This window comes from Stegodyphus dumicola, chromosome 5 (assembly GCF_044657685.1).
Source record: "Stegodyphus dumicola isolate Sdum_Otavi_A_Nest chromosome 5, ASM4465768v1".
NCBI classification, from domain to species: Eukaryota; Metazoa; Arthropoda; class Arachnida; order Araneae; family Eresidae; genus Stegodyphus; species Stegodyphus dumicola.
Window position 1 is genome coordinate 99626380 of NC_140772.1, and position 23477 is coordinate 99649856.

Consider the following 23477-nt stretch of genomic DNA (forward strand, 5'->3'; position numbering starts at 1 on the left):
TCTTATCTCTTTTTACCATTTACAGAAGAAAATGATAACAGACAGCCCAATACGGCACACTAAGAAACTTATGAAATGGTCCATGAGCCCATAATGGTTATCAAGGATTTAAAAAATAAATAAAATAAAATAAAAAAAACTTGAAAGAAAAGAATCAAGGTTATGCTACATTAAGAACACAGAAATATTTTACAATAAACTGTGTTTGACCAATGACATTCATATCATGAATAAACATAGAGAGAATTATGACAAATAAGGAAAGTGCTCATTAGAATGGAAATATTTAAACTTCTCAGAATTAAAAGAAACATGAATACATGAAACATGAATACTCTCCCTAAATGAGAACTAATTCTGTACAGAAAATACGATTAGAGAGGGGAAAGAGAAATATGCACTACATAACACCTGTCATGACATTTCCATTTTTTTAAAATTTATTATTGTGCTATATCATTGCAATAAAGTCAAAGAAAATAAACTGTACATAATTATCACTGAACTTAAATCTCTTTTACTGTTTTATTAAAATTTCGCACATGCCAAAATTATCATTACATGCTTGAAATCATGTATTTCTCTGAAACTGTGAATAATAATTTTATGCGTTAGTATGGAATAATACATAACATCATAACACATAAATATAAAGGAAAAAATTTATGAGCACTGCATGCAATATATAGCTATAGCATAAAACAATAAAAATGGTAATAATATGTTAGAAGGAGTTAAAAAAAAATTAAGGGTTAATATGGTTTGTAACTTCCCTGACTTTCACATACATATCATAATGTGGTTTCATACTGGCAACAACAATGTTGACCACAGTTTGGGGAATTAAGTTCCACTCTTCCAGCTATATAGTGTTCAGTGCATTTACCTCTGGGAAGAGATCTTTCCATACAACTGCTTTTTCTAAGGTAGTCCTGCAAGTTCTCTGCTTGTTTAAGATCAGGAGAACTTATTGCCATTGATATTTTCTCAATGTTTTCCCTTTCAAGGAACTTGTCAACTAGGTTTGCTCGATGTGGACAAGCATTATTGTCCATAAGTAAAAAATCAGATCTATATGCACCTCTGAAACGATTTTCTTAAGGTTAAGACCTTGTGACGATTATTCCTTCCCATTCCATCACAATTTCAAAGTCATGTTCCATAATGCATGAAGAAAGATTTCACATTCTTGACTCCCTCCAGATGTACACAGGTTTTAATGAAATGTTAAGATTTCACATTCTTGAATCCCTCCAGATGTAAACAAGTTTAAGATGAAATGTTAAATTTAACCTTGGCTCATCATTAAAAATAAAATTTGACCACTGGTGTTCACTCCATTTCTGATGTTTTTTGAACGAATTAAAGCAATCCCTCTTCTGTTGTGAAGACTAGACATGCCCTTAGCTTCCTGCATAAAGGCCTTTTTCCTTAAGCCTTTTGCATAGAGCTTTTCATGATATAACAGTTCTAGTGACACTGCAAATTTTGAACTTAACTGCCAACCAACAGATTTCATACTATAACAAGTAGTTAATGCCACGTTTGTGTTATTGTTCATTAATTGTTTTTCGCTTATGACCTTGACCAGGCCTCCTTACAACAGTTCCAGAATTCTGAAATTGTTTCAATAACACAGAGACTATCTATCTCGAAATACACATCTCATTGTTTCCATGATTTTCTACCCTATTTCTAACTGGCCGATGATTAGCCACATCACAAATTCTTCTAAATTATATTTTGGAGCCATAATAAACCATTTTTTCAGTCTTTACACACTGAAATCTAATGCTGTATTGCAGAAATTCACTCAGATGGTCACTTTGCACAAAGTGCTTGAGTTGTCACCAGATGACGAAACACATTGACACCATTTAATCACTTTTGATTGGATAATGCTAATTAGGCTTGTCTTTCACACATTCTGTGCAAAAATGGATTACATAAATTGGATATTTCATGGAATATCATCACTTTTGAGTATATAAAGATAAATTTGGATACGAGTGCATTTTAGGTATTCTGGATATGAATTTCTTTACAAAGCTTTAAATTTTCTTTATATGAACAAGCATAATACTACTGAAAAACATTACTTAATAACCACTATAAAATATTTCAAGCTCAAAACTTTTGTTATATAATATTTATGTATTGTTACTAAGAAATGTAATGAAAATGTGAAAGAAATATATGCCAAAGTAGGAAAAATATACGTAAAATTTAATAACTAATATCAAAAAGTTTGCATAAACATCAATGACATGACCATTACACAATGAAATACTTAATGATACAGTAATTACATATTAATATATTGAATAGTGATACATTTATTAAAAAATAAAAAGTGTGTATGTGAATATATATATATATATATATTCATATTAGAACAACTAAGCTTTAAATAAAAATCTCATGTTTAAGATAATAGCTGAGTGGTTAGAACGCTGGTCTCAGATACCAGTGGGATTGAAGGTTTAAATCCCTTAAAGAGAGAATTTTTGCCACTATGTTTATTTATTTCAGTGGTATTCAAACTGTGGGCATATCATGGACAAACTTCATGGTGAGGGTCACATGGTGGATAAAAATCCTAAAAAATCTGAATTAACGGCATATAACTATATACTGTATTTATGCGAATCTAATGCGCCATCGAATCTAATGCGCATCCCCATTTTAAAACTTTAAATAATAAAAAAATTGTTTGTCGGCGAATGTAATGCGCATCAATGATATGAGGAATTTATTGAATCTTATCTTATACAACAATGGATTTGTATATAAACTATCAATTAATGGTATGATAATTTTATTTAAATTTAGATACCATATTTTATACAACAATGGATTTATACATAAAGTAGCAGAACATAGAATTAACCTATTAGTGGGCTATTGTCATGTGAAACAATCATTGTTAATTAGCACTACCGTATATATGGTTCCTATCGTAAAATATGAACATGAAATAAATCATAACATTTCTATCTAGCTAACAGCTTCTACAATCAGTGATTAATAGTAAACGTCTTTATTCACTAATGTTTTCAACACTGGAATCCTCGCAGCTCTCTTCGTCAGAAGCAGATTCATTTCTTCTTTCCTCATCATCGTCATCCTCGGCGTTCCAGAGCACGTCATCGTCACTGCCATTCAATGAATTTGAAATGCAGCATTTCTTGAAAAATTTCACAATCATTGGTGCTTCGATGCTTTTCCAGGCAGCAGAAACCCAGTGTGCAACAATGTGCGGTGCAGCACGCTTAATTTTTCCTGTCGGGGTCAATACACAGTTTGGCTCACAAAACCATTTTTCGTACTCCGCCTGAACGTACCTCTTAAAAGGTTTATTTATACTAACGTCCAGGGGTTGTAACACAGACGTCATCCCTCCAGGAATGATAACAAGATCACTGCCTAGGCTGTGCATCTTCTTTTTTACGTCGTCGGTGAGATGACCACGAAATGCGTCCAGACAAAGCATTGATGGTGGATTAGAGAGCCCACCGGGATGGCGTTTCCATACATTTCGGAGCCAATCAAGCATTAATGATTCCGTCATCCATCCCTTCTCTTGGTTTCGAATCAGGACATCATCTGGGAACAGCTTTTCATTCTTAGGGGATTTAGGGCATGTTTTCCGTTTGAAGATTAAGAAAGGGGGAAGTTTGCACTCGTCTGCTGTTATTGCCAGCATCACTGTTACACGTTGTGTTTCACATCCCGAAGTTTTGATGATAACTTCCTTAGTCCCCTTCTCCGTAATGGTGTAGTTACGAGGCACATCAAACCAAATTGCCGTCTCGTCAGCGTTGCCAATTTGCCCCATTGAAAAATTCTTTTCCTTCGGAAGTGTGATGACATACCGCTGAAATGTTAGTAGTTTTTCCTCAAAATCTGCAGGAAGCTTTTGGCATATTGTTGTACGGCGTCTTAGGGATAAACCCATCTGCTTCATAAACCGATCCACCCATCCACGGCTAGCCTTAAACTCTTGTTTCAGTATTCCAAGAACTTCAGCCTTCTCTTTTGCTTTATTTCTTATGGTGTCACTAGTCATAGGTTGTCCATTCTTCCTCCTTTCACGTACAAATTCCAAAACTTTTTCTTCAATTTTAGGGTGTCTTCCTTTGCGAGGGCCAGTGAATTTCTTTCTACTAGCTTTAGTTGCAAACAGTGCCAATTTCTGTTGTCGCCACAAGCGAACATTGCTCTCAGCTACGTTGAACTCTCTCCCTGCCTTTCTATTGCCATTTTTTTCAGCATAAAGAATTACTTTACGTTTGAAAGTAGCGTCATATGACATTCTTCTCTGTTTGCCCTCCATTTCGTGACTACGTACTCTGCAGTTTGTATCCTCTATGCAATAATGTGTCAACGATAAATGTAACGGTAAATGTAGTCGAGAAATTTGGTTGACGTCATCGGCGAACTTTGCACTCGAATCTAACGCGCCATCAAATCTAATGCGCACCCCAATTTTGAATACTACATTTGGCCAAAAATGATGCGCATTAGATTCGCGTAAATACGGTAACTAAGAGATATGCCATCAATTCAGATGTTTTAGGAATTTTATCCACCTTGCAACCCCACTATGAATTTTGTCCACGGAAAGCCCATAGTCTGAACACCACAGAAATAAAGAAAATATAGTGGCCAAAATCCTTAGTTCATGGGATTCAAACTCTCAATTCCATAGGTATGAGCCCAATAAAAAGAAAAACAGAGAAAAATTACAACATAGTACTGAAAGGAAATTGATAATAAACTGCCTACCTTATGCAAGAAAAATGTTTAAATGTGCTAGCTGCCTTTTGACACTCTAAACATAACTGTATTGCTCCAGGGTAATCTTCCTCCTAAAAGAAAATACATATTTAAGTACTTTTACCTACCAAAATATAACGAGAACCATAAATTTATGCAAACAATGCACATGCAATTTAGAAGTGCATTTAATTATTTTATTGTGCTTTACTTGAATTTTTACTTCCTTGTACGAAGTAAAAAGGAAGTATTGTAATCACAGAAAATTTCAGGTGTCATATTTCAACGAAAATATCCATTTTGACTGCTATTGAAAACAATTTAACGATGCTTTTAAATGACATCTGTACATAAGGATAGAACAAAAGACTCTTTTTCCCCTAAAAAATTATAAAACTAATTTAAAATGAATTCTGAAGAGATTTTTTCATGGTGTCTGTATGTATGCTCATTATCTCACATAACTCAAAAACGAGTAGCCTCAGGACATTGAAATTTTGTACACAGGACTGCTATAACATGTAGATGTGCACCTCCCATTTTGGTTGCAATCGGCTGAACCGAAAGTATATATATTTATATGTTACTCAGCTCAGTGAGTTTAGTTTCTTCATTTTATATATGTAATGAAACTGTGGTTCGATGACACAAGATGAAAGATTTTATTATGGATGCAGCACAAACTTGCATTAAAATTTTTGGTGAAACAGGACTTTTCCCATGATTCACTGTGAGCACAGCTTAACAAATTCGCACAGAATTTTCCATAATTAGAACTGGCCGAAGAATGTAATAGCAGAACAATTTTGGAGGCATTGAAATATGAAAGCTGAGACGTAGATTGCATAGAAATACTAATTGTGTAGGTACTTGATGCTTAGAGCGTCATCCATTTTGAAGAAGAAGCAGTCGAATTTTTGTGGCCACAATTCACTTGGCACTCTACTCGCGCCTATTAAAGAACATTTACAAATTTTGATATTATTCCCGTAGAAGCGAATAATAGCAGCACACACATGATTGCAGACTGGCGTCTGGCCAAAAGGAAAGCACAAGCAAAAGTGATGCATCAGTTCATAGAAAAAAGGGAGGGAGTCAAAAGTTTCAGTTTTTAGTTTTGGTTTACAATTTGGTGATTGGTCAAGAGGCATCTGCATTAAGGGTTATGTAAGATGTATGATCAATTTGAATGACGCAATTTAGATTTACAGTGTTATTTTTAGGACAGAGAGATGAAGTTCCTAAATGTAATAAAAAATAAAAAAGGTTATAGTGAATTAAATTTAGAAGTTTGCTTTCATATTTTTTATCTTTTATATATATTTGTAAATTGTGCATTTTTTGCTTTAAAAAATGATTGAACTATGTTGTTCTGGTTAAGATTTTTATGCCTTTAGTTAACCTGCATGCAATAATTGTGAAATTATCAACAATTTAAAAGTTTTTTAAGTGCGGCTAAGCCTAATTTTTTATTACCATGGCAGCCATGTTTGTTTGCATTTGAAATTTATCAAAGTAGTGGATTTGTTGCCAATCTAGAGAAACTAAGCTTCGCAAGTAATGTCTTCTTTTATTATTGTGAATTAAATCATGCTTAATCCATTCTAGAATAATCATTTAAGTTATTAGCTTGTTTTGGCGTAAAAACCATTATTTTAATTGTAAAAATTGTTTTTTTAATTGTTTTAACTGTATTTGGTGTTTTTTGTTTTCTATATCTTTCAAATTTTAATGAAAATATTTAGAATTTTTATGTATTTTTGCCTTGCCAGGAAGTCAGAAATGAATTAATTAGTAGCACATGCTCATTAGGTAATTGGCACTGAATCGTCTGCGAAAAACTGTTTCTTTTTTATTTGTTTAATTTTTTACATACACCGTTTTAGATTTATTTAGCATTTGAAAATAGAAGTTGTGGGAATTCTTCAGATGATATAATTTTTGTGCACTCTGAGTTATAAAATGAATGATATGTAATACTGTTAAGTGAACCTAGCGCCGAAGTGTCGCTATGGTAAATAAACATAGTGAATGTTAAGGAGTGCATTTATTCTATTGTGGTTTATGCACTATCAATGAAGTAGATTTAATTCAAAATTCGTTAACTATTGATTCAATATGTTTAAATGAAATGCAGGAAAATTGCATATAATTTAATATTTGTACATGGAAGTCATGTGGTGTACACATCAGCTTTTTATGCAAACATTAGTTTTCTAAACAATACAGTAAATGGATAAATTAAAATCAGAAATACAACATTTAATAATTTTAGCAATTTTGTTGAAAAGAATTAGTGAATGTGCACACTGAAATCTTATCTGAAGTTTTTGATCATTTGTTCTACACTGCAATTACAAAGGGGGGGATATTTCACTGCTGCACTTAGCTTCTAGTTTCATAAATGACATTCAGCAGTAGGTGTAGCATGCTTATTGTCTGATTTTATAATTGCTGGACATACCACTGGTAAATATTACAGAATATTTTTGAATTCCATCTTCTTTATTTTACAATTTCAGGATATGGAGGAGTGTTGTTTTCACACTTGTATAGTTACTAGATATGGAGTTTTATAGTTATTGCATATGGAGGAGTGTTGCTCTCACAATGTTAATTTTGTTCCCTTCTTAGAAAGATAATATATAACAGCTGTTAAGAACATTAAAGCTGCATGAAACTGCTGTCTGTTGATTATAACTCACTATATTACTTTAACTGGATAATCAAATTTTCACTATTTTTTTAGTTAGATATCTACATTACTTTATCCTAAACTCAAAAACAAGCTATCGGGGGGAAAAAGATTTTAATTTAATCTAGTTAATTTATAATCTTCCAAGTTGCAAAATATGTTATACAGAATCATTAATAATCATTCATTATAATTAAATCTAATATGACTTCATATATTAAGACCAAAAATTGTAAACTGAAGTTGCATTAAAAGACACAAAATTAATATTAGCTAAAATATATAGTATATGGCAGTGGTTCTCAACCTTTTCACTAACCCGTACCATCTAAACAAAAATTGAAAACCTTTAGTACCACCACTACAAAGTACTACTACCACCACCACTCTTGAACAAAGCTCAGATCGTATAAATTTACAAGTGTTAAAGAAAAAACTCAAATACAATGTTGGGATTTAAATTTTTGAATTTAATAGTTAAAAATACTTTGCTTCTTTGCACACTGCCTATTTTTCTCTTGCGTACCACCGGTTGAGAACCCCTGGTATGTGGCATTTAAAATATTGTTTCTTTTTGCTTACTTACACACCTTGAAAAATATTCATGAAGCAATGCACTACATTACCAAAACAGTCAACCCATAGCATCACCAAATCACCAAAATATATTTATATGGCAACCCATATATGCACATACATGCAGCAGATGAAAGTGGATTAATTTCAAATTTGATGGTGATTTGTGTTTGTTTTTGCAACTTTTTTGTTTGTTTTTACATTTTTTTTCCTTGCCATAAATGGAAAATGTTTCTAAAGCTAAAATATATATATATATAACTGTGCATAGCATCATTTAATATCTCTATTAAGATTATTGTCATTGAATATTACTCCTAGATGAATATAAAGCTTTCACATATACTACCACGATCAAAATATACCAGTAAAGATATTTTTACATTACCATTACTGAATATTATTGCTAGAGTAACATAAAACCCTCATGTAATGCAATCAAATTAAGATTCCCGTAAAACATGCAAATGCAAAAAATTGCTTTCAGAAAAGTTGCAAAATGCTACAGAAGCTAACAAATAGCAAAATACTATACACTAGTTGCAACAGAAATGTTGAAAAAAGTCTTTGAGGTTAACAATTTATTAGAAATGTTTTATAGTGGTATAAGATGCTCACAGAAAGAAAATAATGCATCAAAGTTAAATTTAATATCTGTCAAAGTATGATTATGACACATAACATATAAAACTAGAAAATGGCTTGAACATTTTCGCTGATATTTTAGTGGCAAAATCTACATTTTAAATACTAAGTGATTATGAACCTGCTTTTGAACCATAGTCTAGTAAACCATCTACTTCAACTAATTAGCAACACATTTACCAAACTACAGCAAATAAATGGTGCTTGAAAGGTCAACCAATACAGAAAATACCAAACAAAAGGTAGTCAAGAATGAGGCAATGTTGATTATTTTCTTTGACTGACATACAGTTATACATTACAAATTTCTAACAACTAGTCAAATTCAAAGAATATTATTTAAGTATTTGAAGCATTTGCATGCAGCAATTCACAGAAAATGACTTGAACTATGGTATGATAACTTACTTATTTTAAACAATGGTAAAGCAACTACTCATAATGCTCTTAGTGTGTATGAATTTTTTAGTTAAAAATTCAAGAAATATGTATCTGCAGACTATGTATACACATTATTAGACATTGAGTGTGACTTCTTTTTATTTTCATGGTTGAAATTGCCACTTTGTGGCCATTGTTTTAAGTCTATTCATGAAATAAAAGAAAATTTATTGCAAGTCTTAAAGAAGTTTCATGAAAATGACATTAAAATATATTCAAGGTTTCAAAAAAAAAAAAATTGGCATAAATATAATGTAGTCAGATGAGATTTACTTTGAAGAGGATGTAATAAATATTACTAAAAAAAATTTACACCATGATTTATGGAATCATTCTCAATGCTTTTGATCACAGTTTTACATACTGTATTAAAAAATTATAAATGTTACTGTATTAACAAAGAAATAAAATGGCAGAAAGTATATATAACAAAACATAAGGATATCATCAGAAAATATTTCTGATTCATTATTTATTTGGGTTAAAGTACAGTTTAGGGTCTCCCTTGGCGAAACTTGGCGGTACATGGATACCGATTTTATGCAATTCTTTGACTCATTATTTTGGCTTGCGAAGCGGCGATTTTTGCGCCAAAAATTGCTGCTACACAAAGCCAAAATAACAAGACAAACAATTGCACAAACTCGGTATCCATGTACACATCAACTTATTTTCACTTTAAAAAAATCCTCAAATTGCACAAAAATGGCATTGTGCACTCTTTTAACCTTATCCACATACACGTTGACCTATTTTCACTTAAAAAAAGATCTCAGAATTGCACAAACTTGCATTGCGCACTTCTTTTACTTTGTACACATCGATATATTTTCGCTTAAAAAGACAATGGAGCACCAAATTCTACAATATAGGCAAACAAAAAATACATAATCTCAATAAAATACATTTTAAACCAAACAATAAAATAACATAAAAAAGGAAAAACATGTTATGCATTTAAGCACTACGAAAAGCAAATATTCACTTACCACGATTTTCGAGTTCGCTTCATACACTCAGAGCCACGTAAAAATCTTTACGTGGCTCTGATGATCATACTCAATGACTCTCTGATCATACTCAAATGACTTTTTCCAAACCAGGTACTCTTTCTGATCGAACGCTTCACATAGTGACCATCTGAATCTTTCTTCCTACAAACCCATTCAAGTCCATCTAAACGGTTTTTATGTTCGACTAGACGCATATCCTTCCTACATACAGGACACTTATAATGGCTACTAAGTAAACCTTCATTTAAACACCAGTCAATTAAAGCTCTTTTCCCCTTTCGCTCCAAATCGTACAGAAACTTCAAATTAATATTACTACATTCGGCCATTCTACCGTCTAAAGAATCAAACTAACACATACCACAAAAACGCTTACGAAACATCCCACGATTCAAAATTTCTCAGAATCATGCATCCGATTACGTCACAATAGGGTTTTCATAACATTCAACTACTCAGGCTACCATAAATGAAACAACAACTTGGCGATAAATCAAACAACTTCACTATAATACAAGGGGTACCTGAAAGTCTACTCTACCCTTTATTTGTTCAAATTTTGTAATTTTCTCTTAAAATGATTATACATATAACACACTAACTTACTTCTAAGAGCTCTCTCAATCTGACATCTGTTTCTTGCTAGAATAAAAAATAATAAATAAATAGAAAAGATAAAAATCAACAAAATCTAAAGGCAATTTGTGAATTTATTTAAGCAACTAAATCATTTCTATCATTTAACTATGATTTAAAAATGCATAGCTAAGACAAACTAAGTGGTCACAGGATATCATTTAATGTTATATATATATAGATGCGTATGTGTGAGTGAGTGTATATGTGTAAGATAAGAAATGCATAAATCAAGGTATTAACTTTAACCTGCAATTCCCTTGTATATTTATTTTAATTAGCGTATTTCCCCTTTCTGAACTAAAGATAGTAAATACCTGTAATATATCGATCTGATCCACATAATTTCTTAATTAATCCATGCAATATGATTCTTGCATAAAATTCATGATGCAGATACTGGCATAACATTTCAACCAGTATTTGCAAAATAATGGTTAAACAGCCAATACTTGGAAAACAACTTCATACTTGGGAACTGAAACTTAATATTACCAATAGGGATAAAATTTAACTGAAACTAAATCACTCTGAATTCAACTTTTATCTTGGATTCATCATATTCTCTCTCTTGCTTTGTGACTGCAAACTTGCAAATGGCTGCTACTTCAGATGTACCTCAAATGTCTGATATAGTTCTTATGCAATAGATGCATTTACTGTGTCAATTTATTTGCATTTGCTTAAATATTTTTCAACAAGAATAAAAAAAATATTAGATCAGCATTGACTGCAAGTTTCTTAATCTTTTGTTCTATATTATTAAGTATATATAGCAAATTTAAATAAATGCTTATTATTTCTAAAAATAAATTACACATAAAATATAAACTAGGTCAAAATCTTCATAATAATTTACACTCATGCAAATAAGTGATTCTTTAACAAAATATCTGCAACCTTAAATTTCATTTATCCTATAATTAAAAGTTCTATATTTTTTGAAATGCAACAGTTTGAATAAAAAAAAACTCTATATACATTACAGCAAATTATATAAATCCTCAGATTCATATGAAATGCTACTTTTAGACTGACAAATTACTTAAACTATGATATGAACACATTTTTATGAATACATAAGAACTAACTTACTAATGTTTTAATCATACACAGTGATCTGAGAAGGCATTTCAGTTGCTCTCTTTTGCGATAACTGGCTAATATGCCCAAGCTAGCAGTAGTGAAATCTTGCTTTGTCTGTGCAAGCAAGCTGCAGGAAGAAAAAAAATATTAAAAAAAAAAAACCCTCAGAAATCTAGTGCACACAGAAACACAAAAGAGGAACTCTCACGAATTTTGAATTTTTTTTTTTTTTTTTTTTTTTTTTTTTTTTAATATATACATGAAGGAAAGGAAGGAAATTTTTCAATTTTTTAATAATTTAACTCCAATTTCAATAAATTCATGAAATGCCATTTTTTCTGTTTATAATTATACACTAATATTTATATATATATTTTTTTAGAATATACCCCCCCCCAAAAAAAGGCACATACCTGATACAGGACTTATTATGTTATTTACAATTTGTTGTATTACAGTAAATGTTATTGAAGATTTGCAGTATTGCAGTAAACAAGATGAAAATGAGAATTACTAGAATGTAGGTTTTGTAGGAATGCTTTAGTTTCTGAACTGACATAGTATTCCTGTGGAGAGGTTAACATCATAAAGTACTTATTCTTAATACTTAAGTTCTTTATAATGCTAGCAACAGGAGGTGTCCGAGTGATTACTAAAATAGCAAATTATGCATTATAATTTATGTCAATATGATTGATCTTTACAATTTCTGCATATCTCTCACTAACGTGCAAAGTGTAAATGCTTATGTGCCAAGATTTGGCAGATTTCAATGCACTAATAAGATCTGCATTTATAACCACAAATTTATTAAAAATTACAACTTTGCATTTATATGATTGTAGTTTATTGCCAGTTCCCTAAGTACAGCTTGTTCTGTAAAACATGGCAGTTTGGAAAACTATATAACAGCTTTCACAGTTATATAAAAATAAAAATAACTTTAAAAAAAGTTACTTAAAACTATTTGGCCTTCCAAGGAAGAATCTCCTTATACTTTGCAATATGTTTTGTTGGCATTTATACTATTAATAAACTCAGCAGAAGATATTTCTAATGCTGTATACTGGATACCTTCATGGTAAACTTCAAATTTTCTTATCTATATTCTATTGTTTGCATTAAAATTTAATTCAATAGTAAAATTCTGCGACAATATTAAATATGCAAAATTCTATTCCCCCTTTTTAAGAAGGATAATTAAACTCTAAAGATTTGCTTTTGCTTAGAAGGCAGCCAGTGGTAAAAACATTGAACACTAGTAGATCAGCCTGGGCTCAAATTCCTCAAATGGGGTAGCAGTATGCGAGTTTTCATCCCCTCATTTGTAACATCCATATCAGATAGTTTTCTGCGAGAATTCCTCCAAGAATGTGCCTGTCCATCTCCTTAGACAGAGAGCCATATTGTACATATGCATGAATAGACATTTATCAACACTAAAAAATTTTACTTGAATTTTTGATGGGCTTACATGGTTTACATACCACTATGACATATAAACAGATACTGAAGGCATTAAACTAATATCTGGTGGATTAAATTGTGATTTTTTATTTTTCTCAATTATTTTTAAAGAAAAAGTGGAAACAAATTACACTGAATTTATTAATCATCACGATCCTTTATACTACCTACAGCTACAAATTATTAATTTTTAATTTATGACTTGTATAAATCTTTTCCCCATGAAATTGAAAAAGAGAGTTATTTTGGTTAATGCGAGAATATTCATGCATTAACAGTAAACATATCTATATTTATAAATAAAATTTTTATTACCACAGCTGTACACATTTTTAAATAATTTCTGGGCCCTTTAATGAATGTTTAAAATGTAAAGAGTACCTTCATAAATGTTTGGTGTGATATTTTTTTTCTTTTTTGATTAAGCCTGCATCGTGATTTCCATGAGAGAAGCGCTTTTAGTAAAATTTCCAGGGGTACTGATTCCAATTCGTCTGCTACTACATTACACAGCACATCACATTACACAGCACTGTGATGGGTTTGTGCTTATACTATAAGGTTTGTGCTTATACTAATAGCCGATAGATGAAACTTTACAGGAGTCTGAAGTAATATCCTAAAATAGTATATAAGCAGTACTTGTACAGTCTTCATTTTTTCAAGGGATGCAGTGTTACTTTTCAAAGTATATTTTGTAACACTTCAACGAATTTTCGATTAAAAAACTAAATGACTTTAAAGTGAGCAATAGCAATTCTGTACGAAAAAAACATTTTTATCTCCAGCGCTCGAAACTCTGTATCGGAAATCCTAAAGATATGCTCATTTCAAAATTGTTTTGCGATATTGCTTTTGAATTGAATTTTATGGTTTGAGTATGCAGAATATGATTATTTTTTTAAAATAAGGTAACATACAAAATGTTAAAAAAATGCCCCTTTGGACATGATTTAAAACCTGAAACCTTTCAGATTTTTGTTTGTTTGTTTGTTATTGTAGTAGCAGTCATTTAGTCACTAATAGTTCATCAAGGATCACAAAGTAACATTTATCTTCTGCTAAACAGTTTTCATATGGGGTTCCACAAATTGCTCTTCATTGAGCCACATGCTTCAACAAGAGCTGTACATCATACTTTTTAATAATTTTAATCTGTAAATCTTGATTTATTATTTTATTTATTGTTTCTACAAATGCATTTAAAGATTTTGCAATTAGTTTCTGCTTCACAGATTTTCTTTTATAACCAATGATTTAAATTTGCAAACATTAGAAACAGTATACACCTTTTTCAGGTATTCGTTTGGAGTTTACTTTCCATGTAGAAGCAATGAGTGAAAGTTTTACCCTTTTCTGATTAATAATGTTACTTATTTTGCACTTAAGAAATTTTAAAATTATGCATTTCACAACATTTTTTGATTTATGGAATAGGGATATTTTCTCTTCAAAAAGTACAAAAATATATCCTTCAATCCATAGCTTGATTACATATGACATTCTGAAAGAAAAATATATTTAAAAATAGTAGATTATACTTCTCATTTCAAATTAAAAGCTGTTGGTAGATATTTTTATTCCGAAGCATATGCTTTTCTTTAAAAAAATATTCTTTACTGAAATAAATGTCTAAACATCCTCTGTAATGATGAACTTAGACTCCTCCCCCTCAAAAAGAAAGACTCATTGTCAGACATCGCACAAATAATTATTCCTATTTTGGCATTATAAACATCTTTTATTAATTATTTTAATAGTATAGATGACAATGGTGCAAATAATTATAAAACTAATCAGTTAAAATTATATTATAAATCATTTAGATTAAATTAATATTGTTATGCATTTTGTATTTAGATTGCTATTTTTAGTAAAATTAATTAAAATTGTTTTATTTCACTGTGTAATGCAGCACGTGACGAGTTTTAAGAGAAAGTTAAACCAGAAAAGTAAAAATACAGGAGCATGCGCATTTAATAAATAGATATCTCATAATTTAAATTGAAATAATGCAACTGTGTGTTAGCTGTAACTGTAATTTTACTCTTTTGCTTTCCAGAAACCTCGAGAAATTACAAGAAGCTTCTTGTGACATTAAAAAGCTTTTAAAAGCAGGAAAAAATCTCAGTTCAGTTGTTTACTAAGTTTTTATTGTTGATTGTAGTGAATCCGCGGTGAGATCGGATTAGCTTTCTCTGCACTTTGAATTGTGTTCCATTTGACATTTTAGTAGTTTAAAATATAACTTCTGTGTGATATTGTATGAATATCAATGAGGAAAAATTTCAGCATTTTGCTTCTATTTCTTGTGATAAGAATAACTTTTCATCAGACTTGTTCATTCAAACTATTAATACGAACCTGCACGCGCGCAACAATATAAAATACATCAGCAACATTGCGAAAATAAGGAATAATATTATTTTACTTTTGGATAAATTAGAGATCTGATACTAAGTGACAATTTTTTTAAAAACTAGTAATTAGCTAGCTTGTATGGATGATAAAGGAAAGAATTAATGTTTTAGAGAATGGCAACATTAGCCAGGTTATGTGATATAATTTAATGCAATCTAATTGGATCAGAAATACACTAATGTCTAAATTAGGGGGAGGGAAGTTTTAGTACAGATTTTGAATAGCTCTATTGATTCTAAGAAAAATCAGATCCCTCATTTTCAAAAAAGCAAATAAAAGTTGACCCCCCCCCCAAAAAAAATTGTTAAATTTTCTTTTAACGTATGTCTAATCATCTTCAAAATAAATATCACATTATTTAAAATCTACATCAATTTAAGATTGCTTTGTGAATGATTTTAAACCCAATGGAACCTGCAAAAAAAGGGGGATTCAGATTTATAAAATGCAGGTAGACCAGATTCAGATTTATGAAACACAGGCATGTCAGTGTTCCTCAGTTTGACATTTTTCTTTGTTCTGGAATAATTTCAGAGGCAAAAAAGTTAAGGATTCAAAGAGCTTAGGTTAAAGAATATTTATGATTTATCACTAATGTGCTGTATGTAACATTACAAATGACAGCTTGTATCACATTCTTTATAATTCTTTAAATATAGTATTTATCCTATAAACTCAAACAAAACATACCTTCTGCTTTGAACACATATTCCACAAGCTTCTTCCAGGGTTTTTTGCATCTCTGTCACCCGCTGCAGTTCTTCTGCAAGTGCAGATTGATTTTGCAAGATCAAATCAGATAATTTCTTAGAAACCTAAGAAGAAAGAAGCCAATTGTTTGGCAAATTATTACCTAAGAAAATGCATTTCCTATTTCAGTGTATCTTCATTTACGAATATTCCAAAATGCTCTTAAATTATTCAGAATAACTCAGCATTTAATTTTATCTCATGAATATAATTTTATTTCCTTGCAAAATGAGAGATTATTTCATTTCTCTGCCTCAAATAAAATTTTAATTATAAGAAAAACTGGTCTGAAGCAAACTTTTCAGTTTACAACAGATATGAAATAAAAAAAATATATCAAAGTACAGCTCTATTTTACTATACACCAAGCAAAAAATGTTTGTTTGGTTATCTTTGTCTCACAGTTACTGTTGCATTTATAAATAGTAATAAATACAAGTACTTAATAAGAAATTTTCTGAGAAAGAACAAAAATCTGCATGACCAATATTTATATTTTTACAAGTTCAGCAAAAAAATGACGGCTAAATATAAAGCATGTAAATTTGCACATTTTAAAACACATATATGTTGTGTACATACTAAGTTGGCTGTTGCAGCATGTATACTCAAGAATATGCCAAAAACACACCAATTGTATGAAATATTGAAATCTGAGTTGGGCTTGATCAGAAAGTATCCTTTAGTTCTACAAAGGTATTAACTCCAATTTAAATCAAAGGTCTAATACAGAAAACTACTGTGAGGGGGAATTGCTCTTCGCCTTGACTCGTATCTTATGCAAACAAGCCTAAAGATTCTATGACAAGTTTCTACTACATTCAATTATACTGAAATACAGTCAAAAGTCGTTAATTCGGACATCCATAATCCGGAATGATCTATAATCCGGACCTCAAAGCTAAAAACTTTCTGCGCATGCGCCGCGATGCGTGTGCGTAAGACCTTTACGACTGTGCATATGCATTTGCGCAAGCGCAGAATACGTTTTCGCCTGCGCGTTTAATGTATAACGGACGGTATAAGCTAAAATTATCTATTTCCGTTAATGTTGATGATCGCGTTCTTCCTTAATCTTATTATTTTTTGCAGACTGTAAGAGCAATTTTATAAAAGTAAACTTGAACTTTAGATTATGTCAAATATAATTTCCAATGCTAGAGCTCCCAAAGGATCTACAAAACGAAAGTATGTTTCGATGTCCATCAAACAAAAAGTGGAATTGCTGCTAAAAATGGATAAAGACATGAAGAAGGTGACAGAGAGGTTAGTGAAAATGAAAAAAATTTCGATTGACAAGTTAGTCGGTATCTCGGCACAGCAATTACGGGGCTTGAACAGCGGAACTTTGTAACTGAACAAGAAATTATGTCTGTTTATAGAATTAAAGAGAAAGTATTATCACATAAAACGAAGCGACTTAAACAACTTACAATGAAAGAAATGGTTAATAAAGTAAACAAATAAATATTAAGCTTTTTTTTTTTTTTTTTTTTTGTAAATTTTGATACCCTTTAGATCATAATTGTTTATTATTTCATAAATTACAGCTTCATATTTTTAATTTTAGAATTTCTGCATGCCATCTTACGAGATTTAAACTGATGATCTATAATCCGGAAAAATCGATAATCCGGAATCGCCGAAGTCCCGACGAGTCCGGATTAACGACTTTTGAATGTATGTATATAGCAATATGTAGCAATATGCAATGGCAAATTATTTCCCACTTTGAATTTTAAATGACTTTTTTTAACTAAGCTGGCAGAAGAGTACAATTTAATTTACTTTTCTTGAAACTGATATGCTTTTATTAAGTTTTAAAAATTTATAAGGTAAATTTAATAAGGTTCTTTGGCTTACACCAAAAATATACTGTTTTATTTTTCGACAGGCTGAAGGGACAGAATTTATTTATTTAAAACTAAGCTGACAGAAGAATGCAGTTTAATTTACTTTTCTTGAAACTGATATGTTTTTATTAAGTTTTAAAAATTTATAAGGTAAATTTAATAAGGTTCTTTGGCATACGCCAAAAACAAAACAGAATTTACTTTTATTTTAACTAGTTATACTGTTTTCACTGCATTTTGATTGAAAAATACTGCATTACACCATGATATCAAAATTTATGCTGGGGAAAGACAGGGAATTATAGATCAGGCACATATGTATGACCAGAATGTGTTTAAGAAGATTCGGACAAGCTTAAGTGGAAGAAGTAGTCTAAGATTAACAAACAACATTTATTAGAAATAATAAACGAGATGGGTTGAACTAGTTGTCTACTGAAAGGTGCTACCTTAAATGAGCAATTAAGCCTTTGAAGGGTGGTATATAAAATAATTTAAAGTGTGGCAAAATTTTTTATGAATTGTAACTTATGGACCCTAAGGACACAAAATTGAGACTTGAAAAAAATCTAGTGAAATCTTGAATTGTGATGGTCGTTATACATTTTATACCCATGCATTTTTTCCCCAGGTAGCTGACAGTTCTAATTTTTCATCTATTTTTACATACTTTTGAAGTGCATCTATAGAGATGGGTCCTTGAATATACTTATATAAGTCTGAAGTAAAAAACTTTTAAAATTTTGTTAGAAATTAAAAATTTTAAAACCACAATTTATGTTTTTTTTTGTACTTTGATGATGCCACCCAGCTGAACACTTATGTAAAATATGAGTATAAAGCTTTCAAAAGGGATTTAAATATCATTACTCTATGAAAACAAATTAGCAAATGTAACACTGCATGTGCAAACAGTATCATGCCGTAATTGAACTAGTACAGTCAAAATTCGTTAATTCGGACACCCATAATCCGGAATGATCTATAATCCGGGCCTCAAAGCTACAAACTTTCTGCACATGCGTCGCATTGACGCATGCGCATAGGCGTTTACGCATGCGGGTAAGCCCTTTATGGCTGCGCATATGCGTGTGTGCAAGCACATAATACGTTTACGCATGCACGTTTAATGTATAACGCACCATATAAGCTAAAATTATCTAATTATCTATTTCAGTTAATGTTGCAGATTGCGCTCTTCCTTAATCTTCGAATTGGATCCGGCTTATTATTTTTTGCAGACTGTTAGAGCAATTTTATAAAAGTAAGCTTGAACTTTATTATGTCAAACAGAATTTCCGATGCTGGAGCTCCCAAAGGATCTACAAAGCGAAAGTATGTTTCGACGTCCATCAAACAAAAAGGGGAATTGCTGCAAAAAATGGATAAAGGCATATCCTTTGTTTCTCTAACCATTCCAAAATCTGTTTATCAATTTCACGCTGCTCTGTGGCTGGGGGGGGGGGGTTACGCCGTGGCGCGCAATGAATTGGAAATTGATCTGTCAGCACTATCCTTATCTTCAGGGCCAGATATTTTTATTTTATTTGGCTTCTAATTCCTTACTAAATGTAGTATTTCATCTCAATGTACTCCGTCTTTGATATGATTTAAATCAAATTCCTCGTCATCATAATTCGCTTCTGATAGTGAAGAAAGTGACACAGAGGTTATTGAAAATGAAAAAATTTTGATTGACAAATTAGTCGGTATTCTCGACACAGCAATTATAGGACTTGAACAACGGAACTTTGTAACTGAACAAGAAATTATGTCTGTTTATAGAATTAAAGAGAAAGTATAAGGAATAAAAGTCACATAAAAGGAAGCAACTTAAACAACTTACATTGAAAGAAATGTTTAATAAAGTAAATAAATATGAAGCTTTTTTTTTTTTTTTTTTTTTTTGTAAATTTTGATACCTTTTAGATCATAAATTGCTCTTTATTTCATAAATTATGGTTTCATATTTTTAATTTTATAATTTCTGCATGCCATCTTACCAGATTTAAACTGATGATCTATAATCCGGAATCGCCGAAGTCCCGACGAGTCCGGATTAGCGACTTTTGACTGTATAATGTTACAAGGAGATGTAACTCGGGCAAAAAATAAAAAATTGAAAAATGAAACACTACGACTCAGTTGAAAAATTATGTTGCATTTTTGAAGTTATTATATTGTAATCTTTAAATAATATATAAAAAGAGCATGCTTCATTCTATTATAACAAGAATAGTCCTTCACACTTTCAATTATTGGGCCCCATAAGAGCCCCTTTTTAAGTTTTTGTAAATATAGGTCGTAATAAATCATGTTGTTCAGGAAGAAAAGCTGTTAAACGATGTTATAATAAGCCCTTATTTCAATCAAAACTAAAGAAAACTCAAATATTTGTCCCCCCCCTTTTTCCCCATCCAAAGATAAATGTTTTGTATCTAAAACTGGCCTCAGAAATATTTTCCCTCCTTTTACCAGCTGTGAAGACTTATTTTGAAAACCACGTATTTGTATCTCAACCCAGGGGGAAAATTTCTTGTGTTCCCTAGTTTCTCATCTGAAATTAACAAAGATGATACTCTAAGGCAGTGGTTCTCAACTGGTGGTATGCAAGAGTAAAACAGGTAGTACACAAAGAAACAAAGTATTTTTAACTATTAAATTCAAAAATCTCATGAAGAAAAAGAACAATTGATAGAAATTCCCTGTGATCGAACACTAACTGAAGATTCCAAAAATAACACACTTGTTAACTTTTGGCTGAACCTAAAAAAAGAATTGAAAGGCGTTTCAAACAAAGCTGTTAAATTTTTATTGCCCTTTTTTGCCCAACCGATTTGTGCGAACAGTATTTTCTTTCGCATTTTATTTGAAAAAGAAATACAGAGAAAATTTTAAAGTGGATCCTAATTTACGGGTAAAATTTATGTGAAATAAGACCAGACATAAGAAATTGATCTCTCTTAAACAGGCTCAAATTTCACACCAAATTTTGGAATTAATGCATCTTAAATTTTGATAATTAAAATGGTAAACAATTTTTACAATGTGTGTACACTTAATATAGCCAATAGCTTGCGCAAATGGCAAAATATATTTGTTTTTAATATTTATAATCAGAAATTGAAAAATAATCATTGTAAAATGTAGTGGTGGTACTAAAATGTTTCAATTTTTGTTTAGATGGTACACATTAGTCAAAAGGTTGAAAACCGCTGCTCTAAGGCATAAAAGCATGCTTTAAAATCAGTAGTTTCCTGTAACAGACAGACCTAAAGTGCACTTCTATTTCTAATGTTTGTAAGTGAGCTTTCATTTTGTGCAATCTTATCACAGCATCTTTGTGGAGATCTCGTGACCCCCCCCCCACATGACAAATTAACTGTCAATCACCTCTTATCATTTTTGCTGCATGCTACAATTCTGAAAAACATGAAGCGGCGGGTGTCTTCCAGGGCTACAATTGTATAGCATTTTGAGGCTACACAACAATATTGAAATCTATGAGTCTTTATCCAGGAAAGAGTTTAATGATGAAATTATAATTTTAGCTAAACAAAAATGAGAAACTCGAGTGGAGTAAACAAAGAATAAAAAGAAACTAAAATACTTTTATTCATTCTTAGCACAGGGTCAATAAACTTTCCATCCTTCAAAAATATAATATTGAATCCTAAACAAGTAGTAGATGATTCGCCTGTAACTTGTTATACTGATGGCAGCAAAATTGATGACAAAGTTGGTCTCACATTTGTTGTCTTCAAAAATGGTCTTGAGTTTAAGCACTTTCAATTTAGAATTAGAGATGAATGTATCATTTTTATAGCTGAACTTTTGTGCTTAAACTTCGCCATCAAATGGATCTCTGAGCAAAATAGTGCTGTTTCAGACTATCTCATCTGTACTGATTCCCTATTATCTTTGAAGACCCTAAAATGTATTTCTTCCTCTAATAATATCATCATCGAAAATCAAACACAAAAACCTAAAAGATAAAAATATTTCAGTTTCATTTTCATTTGTTCATGATCATACAGGTGTTGCTGGGAGCGAATGGGCCAATTTTCTTGTAAAGACTGCCACCAAGCATGAAATTGACACTTTCGTCAATATCCCTAATTCCTTTTATAAGAAGGTCATGTATGAAAGTATTGTGAAGCTGTATAACCAAGAATTCATTAGCTCTAATAAAAGGAGCTTAACTAAAAGATTTTTCTCTTCCATCAAAATGAGATAGTCATGTCATCACTTACCCACAAACTATAAATTGACCCAATTTCTTACTGGCCACAGAAATTTCAAAAATTATCTGTGCAGATTTATGTTGAGCCCAGAGTCTGTCTGTGATAAGTAGCATTGGTGGTGAGGAAAATGTGGAACATGTGCTTCATCTATGTTCTAAATATGAGAGAGAAAGAAAACTCTTGAAACTGGGACTGAAAAACTTTAATATTAAGTGGCCTACAGAATTTTACCAATTTATTTCTGAGAGAAGTGCCTTTAACAATTTTTGTCAATTCATTGTAAAATTTTGTTATACTTCTTATTTTTTTTTTTAGATTTTCTCTTACGGTTTAATTTGTATTCTGTTTCATACTTATTTCTGTAACTCCATGTGATACTGTGTGGTACATTGGGAACTCCTAGTGTTTCTTTAAAAAAAAAAAAAAAAAAAAAAAAAAAAAAAAAAAAAAAACTTGTAAATTAATCATAAACAAACCATTACATCACAAACAATTATAATATAAAGAAGTTCTGTCATCTCACAAAGAAGCCCGGTGCTGTCATCTCACAAAGAAGCCTGGTGCTGCCATCTATTGGCGTGGTACCCTCAGTATGGACGCCAGTATATTTTATATACCAGTCTTAAAAATCATATAAATAATCTTCTTTTAATTGTGAGTTCTGACTGAAATGCAGTAAATATATAAGATTCATCATGTATATGTCATATATTTGAAGATTTTGAATTTTTCCCCCCTCTAATAGAATTTATGAATTGTCAAATATAATACTTTGAAAGAAGGTACATTAAGTTCATAAATACAAAATATTGAGCACTCATAGGGAATTGCTGCCATTTAGAATCAAAAGGAAACACTAGAAACTTACAAG

At 31.1% G+C, this 23477-nt stretch overlaps 1 protein-coding gene across 1 annotated transcript in view; it reads right to left on the reverse strand.

Moving 5' to 3' along the window:
* The window catches only part of Vps50 (vacuolar protein sorting 50), an 85273-nt gene that overhangs the window by 55705 nt on the left and 6091 nt on the right, over positions 1-23477 (reverse strand). The window contains exons 5-8 of the mRNA XM_035359134.2: positions 16450-16574; positions 11881-11998; positions 10756-10791; positions 4789-4871 (exon numbers count right to left, since the gene is read on the reverse strand). Coding sequence (XP_035215025.1) covers positions 4789-4871; positions 10756-10791; positions 11881-11998; positions 16450-16574 — 362 coding nt within the window. The remainder of the gene's footprint in view (positions 1-4788; positions 4872-10755; positions 10792-11880; positions 11999-16449; positions 16575-23477) is intronic.